General features: G+C 38.3%; 1 protein-coding gene across 1 annotated transcript in view; it reads right to left on the reverse strand.

Annotated features, from left to right (window-relative positions):
- The window catches only part of nell2 (neural EGFL like 2), a 108,988-nt gene that overhangs the window by 36,794 nt on the left and 58,793 nt on the right, over positions 1–13,401 (reverse strand). The window contains exons 13-14 of the mRNA XM_023353341.1: positions 11,331–11,456; positions 790–912 (exon numbers count right to left, since the gene is read on the reverse strand). Of these exons, the coding sequence (XP_023209109.1) occupies positions 790–912; positions 11,331–11,456 (249 nt within the window). The remainder of the gene's footprint in view (positions 1–789; positions 913–11,330; positions 11,457–13,401) is intronic.

Below are 13,401 nucleotides of genomic sequence, written 5' to 3' on the forward strand. Positions count from 1 at the left end.
TCTTTAGTTTTCTCTGGTCTGTAATGGAGACTTGAATTGAACGCGCCATTTCTGCCAAAGGTTTGGGATGCTCTTCTGAACCAGACGCGCTCCAACGCGTGAGGTCCATAACTCTTCAACACGCTGTCAGCTCCCGGTCAGAAAAGACGCAGTTAGCTCAGTGTCCATGAAATGATATTCAGAAAGGATTTTTCATTAATTGATTTAAGTTGCCTCTGCGATGAACTCTTTGCGTAAAAGCTATAATTCACACCAGTCAAGGGTGTGAATTATAATCTGTCAAATGACCGACGCTGAACTACTCCTAAATGTTACCTCCAATCAGAAGAAACATGTTGGTAAAATCAAACAATTATTTTAAACTTAAACCTGCCCTGGGTATGGATATCAGTATAGAGGAAAATAATCGCTAAAATTCTTGAAATTGAAGTGGGTGAACCTTCTTTTTACCATTAAAGCAGGTTGGAAGGGCCAGTGAGTATCATTGGTGAACGCATTTGCGATTGGACACCAACGCCAGCATATATGAAAACGACTAAAAATCCAAAATAAACAGGAAACTGTATTTCTCTGTATGTTCTCTGTATTTTTAACAAATCATGTAAAAAAAAAAAATCTTTGAAAATCAGAGGAAATCCAATAATTAAACACAAGCCTTTCAGAATGTCTTACATTTACATATTTATCATGACCAGAAAAATAAACACTTTTTCTTTGACAGAGCTGAAGAATCGTGGATGGACGTCACGCGAGGCAACGTGAACACAAACAAGCAAAGCGGCGAGGTACCTTTGCAGACGGTCCCGTTGCCCGTATATCCCGGCTTGCAGGAGCAGCTGTGGCCTCCGACCATGTTGAAGCACAGGGCGTTCTCATCGCAGTTGTGGAGTCCGCTGAGACACTCGTCATGCTCTAAAAGCAAGCAAACAGGCAGCCGTCAGTCTCAGCGAGTTCTCTGGAAACAACAGATGTTCTTGTGCACGTCTACGTCTTGGTTAGCTGATAAAAAAGAGACAAATGTTGAGGGACCGTCCTGAGAGCTGCGAACAACAACTTGCCAGCCGGAAAGCACCCCTTGATTAAAGAGCAGCAAATGTGAGAAATGACTGCAGCAAGTTGGTAATTTATTTTTACAGTCCATTAAGAATAAAATGCCCTGACAGTTAGGCAGCTGTGAGTCTAAGATATGAGTCCAGAATGAGTAATTCCTCTGGCTCCGATCTCGATATGACATAGAAATGGTCTCAGATGTTTTGCTGCTATTAGTCGTGTTTATGTGGCACATTATGAGGGATAGGAAAAGCCTTGGTGACGGTCTGCACTTCCTAAACAACAACATTTGCTACTCATCTATTAGTAAGTCGCACTCTTCCTATAGATTTATTTTCCGTCCAATAAAATCCAGGAGCCTTTATTTACCCAAGAAACTCAGAAAGGAGATTCGTAATCTCACTGAGTTTTTTCCTTGTTAAATGTGAAGGTGGAAGGTTAAATAATAAGGAAAGTTTAGGCAATGCACATTTTTATAATTGGTGTGTTAAGTGCCCACAGGAGATGTTTTCCGAAGGTTTTATACAAGCAAAGAAATGTTCACCTTAAAACATAAGCTTAATCATTAGACAAGATTTGTTTATGCCAGCAAGGTTGAAAAACAGCTTCAGGTTGGAGGAACAAAATCGTTTCTGTTATCAAGATGTACAGTTTGAGCCAAGTGTTGCCTGAATCTTTTGGCTCTTATGGCCCTTCTCCATTAGTACCTACTCTGCTCAACCTGATGCATAGTTTGGGTGGGTTTCCATTACGTTTGAGTAAAGGCTCTATGCGGGTGGGGTCATAGAACCCCCACGTTACTTTTCATTGTCTGAAAAGTAATGTGTGTGCAATGCAAACACAACAAAACAATGGAAGGAGGTTGAAATTATAGTGATGCTGTATCCTGCTATAACACAGTAGTGCACAGAGTAGCTCCACTCTAAATGTCAAACATATTGCCCTTTGATGGACTGGCATCATGCCCAGAGCGTACCCCAGCTCTCAACCATTGACCGCTGGAGATAGACTCCAATGCAAGGATAAGTGAGCATAAACAATGGAAAGATGTTAAATATGTTGTGCAGATAATGGGAATGCATTTCTGGACAACACAGATATAGATTTTAATTAAAATTGTGCTGAAATATAAATTTGCACAGCATGCTGATGAAGCTCTGTAGTATAATAAGCAACATATCACCCATTTACCAAAAGCTCTGTATTTGTCCGGTGCAGTAAATGTCTGAAGCAGACAACTTAGAAGGTTGTAGAGCTGCACATTTTCCTCAGCTAAAAGTCAGGCATTTTAGTTTAATTCAATATCTTTATTTAGCAAATTTATCAAGTTTTTACATTCCAGTGGGCAACAAATAACTTGCTGGAATTTGAAAGAAAGCAGCAAAGTTTTCTGATAGTTCTTAACGCAGGCCATGGAGCATTACATTCATCTGCTGTTGCATTCTCTTTTATTAATTAACTCAATATAAGTTATTTTTTTGAGAATCAATAACCTTTGTATTTTTTTTTTATAGATTCACATAGATAAATATATATTCCTCAGCTGGAATCTAATTTTAAAATTTAATAACTTTTCTACAGAGATGCAAAAAAAAAAAAAAAAACTGGTAATGAAATATTCATATTTCAGCAGGGCAGATCTCTAACTTTTAAACCTACAACATTTCAGCTCATTTTATCATGTGTTTATAGTGCAGAAACCATTTTTAGAAGCCGCTGAAAGGACAAGTGGTCAATTGAATCTTTTGGAAAATGTTAAGACTTGTGGAAATCACAAACTTTGGGAGTTTAGCAGCTAGCTGGACGTGACTGGGATTCTAGTTTTAATTAATAGAAATAATCATTGTCCTTTGCTTTCAACTGCATTTTGTGCAGACATCAAGCAGATTTCGTCCTTCAGTCACTGTTTTGTACAAAACGGCACCTTATTTAATTTTCATTTTTATTTATTTTTTTTGCTAGCACATGTTGCTTTTGAAATGTTGCAAAAAGAAAAAGAAACAGCTCCGGGAACAGAAAGATGGAATCCGAAAAGTGAGAAAACCTGAATCCTAAAAGCTTGTTGCTTTCACCTTAGTCACATCATCCATTTGCCTTCCATCAACAAATCCATTACATTCCCTGAACGCACCGTGTTTCCATCCAAATTGAAAGTGACATTGTGATGAGCTCCTCCGTCGAGGCCATGATGTGTGTGCGTGCGTGTGTGAGAGATGGATTGAAGGACATTTAAAAGGGGCCCAGTGCTCGCCTCTCGCAGCTGGGCGGCATAAAGGCTCCTCGCAGATATTTAGAAACAAAAATAAAAGCTCGGGAGAGAGACGGAAACTAAATTAGAGGACACTATTTGTCTGTCTTACCAGAGCCACGAAGGAACTCCGCTTGTGTCACTGTGTGTGTCTCATCACTACAACCCTGGAATTTGTTACTTAGGAATTTAGGCCTATTACACCCCTGCACTCGGTGTAAACGACTCCCATCTTAATCGCCTCCTAAATCCCTAGGATGGGTGTGTGGGGGTGCGCTTGCGTGTGTTACCTCGCTGGCTGCTGCAGCTCAGGCTGCAGACAGATAAACAATCAATTATGTAGAGCCTGTCATCGGGGAGCTCTTACTATGGCTGCTTGTTTCTCCTGAAGCTTGTTTTCCAGCCACCTTTTGCCAAAACAATACCAGCCTCTGCACTGTCTGACCTCAGATAGACGACAATACCTCAGTTTTCATGCTACAGACTGGAGAGTGATGATTTTATAAAGTTAGTGGCAAGAGAAAAAAAAAGCCAATGATAGTTTGTCTACTAGAGAGGATAAAAGAGTAAACAGCAAACTGATGATTTAGTTTTAAGATGTTCAGCAGCAGAATCATATTTAGAATCATTTGATGTATATTTAATGACTGTGCTACAAAATGGCAGGCTAAGCAACTTTATTTTGAGTGAAAAAATTGATTTTATGGAAAACAAAAGCATTGTTTTACTTGATAAATAACTCGCAATCTTTGCCCAGCCAAAAGGGAAGAAGAACAAGGACCGAGGAATAATAAGCTCCATCAGATCCCTCATTATAGAAAACCGTATGGTAATCCTCTTACAAAAATCTGTGAAGATGTGGTAGATTTGCAGACGCAGTAAACAGAAAATCGCTGCAAAGCCTAAACTTCAAGATGCTCTTTTGGTTCGTTTCAGTGCTGGCTAGGTGTTTTTGCATTACGGTTTGTGTTAAAAGTGTGTTGACAAAGGCTAGATAATGGAGAGAAATCTGACAAAACCAACAAATACCTGAAACTATGATCACATCATTCACAAAATAGGGGAAAGTAAACATTATCATATCTTAAAGAGTAAAAGAAATCTTGAGAAATTTTTAGATTACTATGCACAGCAATCAGATCCATTTGTATTTCACACCAGAAACCTTTATTTTCTCTAAAGATTTAGTGAAACACAATTAGCACTATGTTTTTGCCCTAGCAGAAAATGATCAGGTAGATTGATTCTGCTGTTGTCAAATGACAGGTGCGGGTAAAAGAGCCCGCCTAAATCACTATATTAGTCAGATTAGCTCACTAAAGCAAGAGCAGATGTGCTCTAATCATTGTCGCCTTCCCTAGAAATGAGACATCCAGAGGAAAGCATCATGACATCATTATCTCGCAATGAAAAAGCTTCACATTAAGGAGACTGGAGCCAAGCGCCTTTTATATTAAATAACACTTGGCTGAAGTAGCAAAATGCTTTAGCATACCACCTAGCCTTGTTGCCATCAAGGCCCATGTTTAGAGTTTTCTAAACATGGGCAGCAGGGGGGTTTGAGATCACCTTTGATCATAGGAGTTTAGCAATGGATAAATTGTACAGCTATTTTTCCTAAAACTACAACTATTTATTACCACGTTTTAGGTAACTGCAGGGCAGAGCAATCGTAGCCCCACAAACACAAACAATGCACTTGAAAAATGCTTCTTTAGTCACACAGAGAACTATATTTTTTTATCACTAAACTGCACACAGTAACTTCATTTAGTCATATTTTCAAATTTATTGGATGGGCTCAATGAACTAAGAGTGGAGAAAATAGTAAAACTAAATCAATTGGGGGGTTTAATTGGAATTTATGAATCAAAATTCTTATGATAAGACATTTCTCACGATACAAGGTAAACAATGCAATAAATGCCAACCCCTACTGTGAATCTTTCATACTGAATTGTGTTATGGTTCTGAACTGAATTTGGATATAGAGTCTACTTAACTAGATATGGATTACTAATACTCATGATAGTCTTACAAAATGTCTTAAGGGACATTTGATGAAATTTGGTGTGATGGAAATAAAACTAAAATGTTAAAACAAGCAATAGGCAGAAACTCTCTTTGTCTACAGTTTCTCTTTAAAGTGTCACACTGAAAATCATCTTTTCTTAGCTCTGCTGTTGGCAATCCCCCTCCTGCTTCACCTTTGGCCTGCGCCCTTTCCTCCATCCTCTGTCTTCCATCCATCCATCACTTACTTAGCCACAGGGGCTAAGGTCTGGCTACCAAAGGATTAGAACATGGGCACACAGCAGAAGAATGCACTGTAGCTACAGCAGACAAGTGCACACACACAGTCCTGAGGACAGCCTTACTTTAAAACATTTTGACACAGAGCACCACCAGTCTGCTACCTTTCATGGATTTGCTGCTAATCTCACATTGCGATGAGAATCTTGGACATTTGTGGGGAAGACGAAAAGCAGAGGGCATGAAAAGAGGAGGAATACTGCACCGCAATGGCTCATTTCTATCTATCTATCTATCTATCTATCTATCTATCTATCTATCTATCTATCTATCTATCTATCTATCTATCTATCTATCTATCTATCTATCTATCTATCTATCTATCTATCTATCTATCTATCTATCTATCTATCTATCTATCTATCTATCTATCTATCTATCTATATATATATATACAGTATATATACAGTATATAGATGCCTTATGTATCTACGTAGATACATAGATAGCTACAGATATATAGCTTGCTGTATATCTAGCAAGCTAGATATACAGCAAGCTACCTTTCATAGAGCTATCTCTGAAAGCTTTCATAAAGCTAGCTAGCTATGTATCTAGACAGCTAGTTAGCTATTAATCTATCTATGTATCTAGCTATCTAGATACAAAGCTAGCTAGCTATGTATCTATGTATCTAGATAGCTATCTAAATATCTATCAAACTATAACACTTAAGTTTGAGTGTTATAACTTGTATCTCCCTACAAGTTATCTGGATGGAAAATATAGACTTCTATCTGGGCTTTCAAACGTCCCCCAGAGGTTGAGCAGAAATAAAAACCAGGGCACCGTGCCTTAAATGTGCAGATCAATCCTTTACAACTATTCTACGCATAAACATTCACCCATGAAATGAGCTGGGGTCGACTTAATCCTCCTTACTTCGGGCCACCGGCCCACATGCAACACTCTTAACACACGTGGAGAAACGGCAGTCAATACTGGAGGCGCCGTTTCTGCTGAGTCGGCTGTTTGTTAATTGGTGAAAGTCATTGCAGATGATAAAAGGCTTTTGTAAATCATGCGAATGCACAGTGTCGATAGCTTCTGGAGGAGGCGGCGGTTTAATGTTTCCCTACTGTTGTAATATTTTATCTGCGGGCAAATTAGAGGAATCACTGTTCCCACTGGACTCTTCCGACACAAGCAGGTGTTTTATTGCTACGGCACGCTTCTATTTCTGGTGTCAATTACTACCAGCAGGATTATGGTGGTGACGCAACCCTCTGCATAAAGGCATGTGTCAGGAAAGGCAGTAGTGTTTGCTGCTTTAAAAACGCCGCATTGCCCATTTCATGCAGTAAAAAGTGTTTTTAGATGCATATCAACATGTCAGGAACTGCTATGCTGTATATTCTAAATTCCTTTCAGAAAGCCATATAATTTCTTGTTTGCTCAGTGGAAAGTGATGAAATGGATCAATAGTTCAAAGGGCATGAATACTTTCGCAAGCCCTTGTATTTTTTGCTTTCATTTTAATTTCCCCCATAATGCATCACTCTAATGACGTGCCAGAAGAGAGGTGCAGTGCTGTGTTGGTGGGAGAGCTCAGTTCAATAAACCAGCTGGAACATCACAACAGCAATTTCACCGAGGCAGGGATGAGAAAAGTAATTACATCAAGTTTTCACAAAAACCTCACTTTAATCACAAAAAACGACTTTTATAAAGAGACACGTCGCTGTGTGTTTCACTGCGGCGCCGTGAAGGCGTTGTTAATGGGAAAATATATAAAATGTAGTGGCACAGTTTAATCCCCTAGGTTCTGGGAGAATTAATCTTCATTGTGGATTTCGAGAGGGAGCACACAGTGAAAGAAAGACAAATGAGTAGAACAATAGACCTTGCCCAGAGCCCCAAAAAAGAGCTGAGAAAACGAGGTGAGTGAAATGGCATGAGGCACGGTGCCCGCCTGAAGACGACTCACTAATTAAATAACTCCCAAGAACAAAATGCAGTCAAAGAATGTATTATTTAAGTAAAAGTTCTGTTTGCATTTCCAGGTTCTTTATTTTCTGATTTCCACTGAAACCCAAGCAGAGAAACTCTTCAAAGAAGGGCTTGTTTTTTCCATTTTTGTATGGCTGTTTGTCGTTTTTGTCTAGTTTAGCAGCTGTAATTTGAACTCCAAAAGCACTGCGGGAAGTTCTGCGGGCCTAAATCATCCAGTACCGAGCACAGGCGGCAGCAGGTCCCCTCGCTACGCCGCCGCTGAGTTAGACTGCATCGGTGTAAATTGCTTCCTTAATTACAGGCACGGAGGAAACGCAGCATGTCGCCGCCCTCCTCGGAGATGATTCACACAGGGAGCTACTTAGCATCGTGTTTCACAAGCTGCAAACAGCTGCACAGGAGCAAGTGGAGCTGCACATCCCCGGGCTGGGAGCGCGAGGGCGGAGGGTGACATTGTGACGTTCTTGTTGAAGGACAGAGATTACATCATGCAAAGAATGCTGACTCAGACCTTTTTTTTATTATTATTATTATTATTATTTATACATTTAACTTCACATGAACTTTACATTTCTTGCATGTTAGTTCTGATTTGTCCTTTATGAACACTTTTGTTCAGAACTGTGTTGGTTGAGGAATTGCTGTTTTGGGGCAATTATCCCCCTCTGGTTTTGGATATTGCTGGAAGGATTTTTGCTTGTACATTTTTCACTTTGGGATAGTTGGGTTATGATGCGTAACCGTGGCAGCAAGGTATTGTTTTCACAAATGGGAGCGGCCGATCAGCATCTCAAAAGTGCAACTAATACCTGAGCTACAACCCCAAGTCCTGATATTTGGGATCGTAATTCAGGCTTCAGTCAGAGGCCTCTTTACGTTTGTTGCAAAACTGACTGCTACCAGAGAACCTTAATGCCTCCAGCATCACCGTCCACAATGACACTTTGAAGATACTTAGTTGACATGAATTTCTACAACATTTATTTATTTTTTGGGATAAATAAAGTTTTTCTAGTTTGAATTTGGGAGAACATAAAAACCCAACTGCTTTCTAATCCTGACATTGCTTATTTGTGTGACTTCCTCCCCTTGCAGAAAGCTGATTTTACATGTTGCCAGCAGCTTCCAAGTGACTCACAATAAATCTCTGCAAAAATTCAGATCAGTTTACACAGCTTTGCCAGGCAGAATACTGAGGTAACACATAATAACCCCATTCTAGTGATATCAGAAAGAGCCCAGTTGAAAAGGGAACTTTGAGCAGAGCTTCAATCATCCGCTAACGTTGAACAGAGACATTTTTTTAGACTACCTGCAATAAAATACGACAGTTCTGCTAAAGCTTGTTGATGGAAATCTGCAGCGTCTGACAGAACCATGGAGACCTGGCTATGTTCTCCAGTACTCTGTGGAAGCAATGATAATTCACCGTAATAGTCTTAACGTGACCCCAAATCTACTGTGACCATGACAACTGCAGGTAGATTACAAGAAACACATGTTGGTGTTTTTCTGTAGAAATAAATACAGTAAAAATGGTATGTAAAAAGCACTGAATGGATCGCAGTAAATTCTATTCTGAATCTGATAAAGATTGCGTAGAGAGATCGAAAGATTAGGGTAATGGCCTTTCAACAGCAAAGAGGAAAACTTCAGTAAAAAGTGGAACATTTGAAAAAAGTTGGCTAGCATTTCTCAAAAGGGTTTGATTGTTGACATGCGATCGATGAATAAGAAGGACAAGTTGTTTTCAGCAATACATTTTAAATACTATTTCAGCAAAAACGGACAGTTTCTTTTTTTCAAAATTGATCCTGCTTCTACATTGCTTTATTGAGTGGTGTCTGTCTCATTTACTATCAGAAACAAACGTTGTGGTTGAATAAAACTAATTTTAATTCTTACCCTGCTTTGGGAAAGGTTTAACTCTAGAGAAATAATTGAACTTGAATATTAATTGTTACCATGTTAAAAAAAAAAGTGTTTTTCAACAATATAAAGGAAAGACCTGAGATGGATTTGAAGTGACAATAATAAACATCTGCAGAAAAGCACTCCATGCCTTCTCTTAAGTATGGTGGGAGGTCAATGATGCTGTTTCTCCTCCAAAGGCTCTAACGTTGCTAGAGTGCATGACATCATGAAAATATTTAAATCATATTATATCAAAAATGTGTCCTACAACATGAAAAGGACATTATGGACAAATCAATACAGAAATGGTATTGCCATCATTTATTGTAGGACATTTTCCCCCTTTTCTCCTGCATCAGTTGAATGAATTTTCCCAAATATTTAACCTTTTAAAAATGGTAAGGCTTTGGTTTTGTTAAAAGCATAGCTGACATAACATTGGTCTGTTTATTTCGTGAATAACCAAGGCAAACATCCAACAAGGCATTTCAGCAGCTTGGCTTATCTACAGCTTAACCAGAAAAAAATAGGTGTGAATTATCGACAAAGTTGTTGAGCTAGACTCTGGTTTCATGTTTAATGAAAAACAAACTGGCTTTGCCGTCTCCACTCGTTGTCCCACTGTTGAGGTTTTTACTGACTTTCTCTTTCTGTGTCATACACAAAAATGCACAAACCCAGGCTTAAAGTGAGGATGGTCTGTCATGTTCAAAGTGGCCTGGACTTGACTGAGGACTTTTGCTCAAGTTCTCATCAACTATAAACTAGTCTTTAAAAAAAACTTGAAGTTGGACACATGAGAACAACGCTAAAGAAAAAAAAGTTCAGCGTTAAAAGAAGGCGACATTGTTTCAGCACACGTTGCATCATACGGTAGATGTCAGCTTGCCGCAAAACAATTTCTATGTCACAGTCTCTACTTGTTCTCTTACTCTCTCATGTTGTTCTCTTACAAGCACTTTGAAAAAGTACATCAATACAAAAGTGATCCATGCTGTGTGAAAAAAGATCTTCCCTTCTATAATGATAATAAAGTTATTTTTAAGTGTATAATCTGATAGCTTTAACTCGAATATAGAAATTCACCAAGCAGGTCTTTAGTGGTAAATATTGATCTTGGCTTTTCTTTGAGTTCTGATCTACTGCTGCCGATTTTGACCGATTTGTTTTTCCTCATACTTATAAGCAAAGGACAGGACTAAAAGCTGCAGAGTTAGTCAATTTAAAATGAATAAAAATAAAGAAAATGGTAGGGCGTCGTATTCATGCATTAAAATAATATGTCCCAAACATTCCTCTGATTTCTGTTGAAAACTGTTGAGTCCTTATTTTTGAATATTTTAATGAATACAAATAAATATATTTGGGTTTATGTGAATAAGTGATCTGACTGAGCGGCACGTCCCTTGGATGTTGATATTTTTATTTGTAATAAATGCACAGTATATTCTTTTATAGTCTTGTACAGTATATTATTATATCACTACTATCATTGTTATTCTTGACCTTATTTTTACATGTTGTTTTCAACACTTTAAGAATTTTTTTTGTATGAAACTTTATACCTTGTGCTGCTGTTACACCTGAATTCCCCCGTTGCGGCACAAACAGGTTGTATTTTTGTATTCTACATATCAGGGCTATTGGCTGGTGCATATGTTTTACAATTATTATTATTTTTTTTTGATTTTCATAACTTTATTTAAACATCAACAAAATTAGACAAAAACAACCCACCCCAAATCAACAAGGAGCATTACAGTGTCCACATAAGTTTTACAATATTAAAGTCCGCAAATAGAGCCAACTCATCCTGAATGCAGTTTGTCAGAAGGCCAGAGGAGGCGCTCACCTGTGCAGGAGTAGTCGTCGATCCTGATGTAGCCCGTGTGGCAGATGCACATGAAGGAACCAGGGGTGTTAACGCACATGGTGTTCTCTCTGCAGTAATGTTTCCCTTCAGCACACTCATCAATATCTAAAGAATTAAAAGAGAGAGAGAAAGAGAGAGTTATGTTTAGTATAGACGTAAATTGTGATGTATCCTAAGTCTGATTTAAAAAAAAAAATCAATGCTACCATAACTAAACTGAACAAACTGTGATTTTCCATGTTGTCAAATGTGGCTTTGCTATAAATGCCACAGTTGTCAGCAAAGCATCAAGGACACATATTTAAAGCAGCCTTACTGTCCCGACATCTGTTACATATGATCTATTTTGAGCATTGCTAGAAGGAGATGTTTCCAGCCACCTGGGGGTTCTAGAGCTTCCTGCAGAACCAATAACAGAAGACCATTTGTCTTCATGAGAGGAAGACAGGTCGACATGTAGATGGGCCGTGAGGTGGGCGCTGAGCACTTAAAGTTACACCATTCCATCTTCAATGTGCTGCGAGAGAAGCCCTCGACATCCAACAGCAGCTCCTCTTCTGGTCCAACAAGCACATCATCCAGCTTTTAGCATATTTGACTTTTTTTCTGTAAATAGACACCAGGAAGCTGCAAAACTAAACTTTGAAATGTGGATCAGACAAATCCGGAAATGTCCTCTGATGTTGAGCGGCACCTCACTCGCAGACATTTTCAAGAAATTAGAATATAGATCCCGAATGGGCTCTTATGTCAGATTAAAAGTCTCTTTTGAAAATATCCACCTTTTAGCAGATAATGAACATACCTTCATTTAAGGCTAGACTTCTGTTTTTAAAAATTGTTTTTTTTTATTGATCCAATGTCATATTCTCATCTCAAATGTCATGTTTTCATTAACTGCTTGCAGAAAATCATCAGTAAGACAAATAAAGGTGTTGAAACAGAATTGCTTTAATTCAATAGGAACATACCAGGTTATGAAGTTCCATATTTGTTTCATCAGTCCTCTGAATATTTGCCCAACAGTAGTGCACATCATCAAGATGTTTGTCTTTCGTTTTCGACATATGTGAAATAGACCTTTGTGTTTTTCTTTGGATGACAAAGGCTTTTACCTTGGAACTACCATGGGCGCCATTTTTAACCATTCTCTTTTTCTTAAAGTTGAATAATGAAAATACTGCAAACTACAAATTGTATTTACTCAAGTTATCTTTGCTTGAAGTTATTTATCTTCGAAAATCAGAAATAGAAATAGAATCTGTAACAGAGCAAATTACTTTGTCCAGATAAATTCTGTAAAAGTTGAAAACGAGTCATTTTCTACAAAAATACTTTAAGCTGAACTTCTATATTATTCTACTGTTGCACTTAAAAATAATAAAAAGTGTAATTGCAGTACATTTTGGAATCGCTGAATCCGGTAGGTCTATAAATGTCAAACGCTGTCAATTGAAAATAAAGGGAGACGGTTAAGAACCAGATTTATAGAGCTCTAATCTAGTTACACAGATCATTCATGGTGCTTTTGCACCATAAGACTTACATTCTTATGAGAAGGTTAGTAGGCAACTCGAGTGTCGAAATGTTGATTAATGGGACGTTTTCTGGGAATGTGTAGAAGTCATGTTCTCGTTTAGCAAAGACTGTTTAAAAAGACACATGCATTCTCCTTCTTTTATTTACCAAAAAGACTCCAACCTGTCCCACACTCCTGTTTTGCTCCAACTTTTAGCTTCTTTTCTGCTTTCAAACTTAAAGAAAAAAAAGAATTCCTGCTGATCTGCACAGATTGCTTTCAAGTAACCTATCATCAGGATTCTCCTGTTACCCAACTGTGTACGTCTCAAAGATTGTGCGGCCTTGAATTAATCTCGTCTCTCTTTCAGTCAGTGATTCAATGCAAATCCAAGTGTCCAGAACAGGAATTCATTGGTATTGCTTTGTCTTTACTCTACAAAACAAAAATGATCTCACATGTAACCACAGCAGCTCTACCTCAGTGTTGTTTATATAACAGACTTACGTAAACCCTTCTCTGCAGCGTAGT

The sequence above is a fragment of the Xiphophorus maculatus genome, chromosome 2 (assembly GCF_002775205.1).
Source record: "Xiphophorus maculatus strain JP 163 A chromosome 2, X_maculatus-5.0-male, whole genome shotgun sequence".
NCBI lineage: Eukaryota > Metazoa > Chordata > Actinopteri > Cyprinodontiformes > Poeciliidae > Xiphophorus > Xiphophorus maculatus.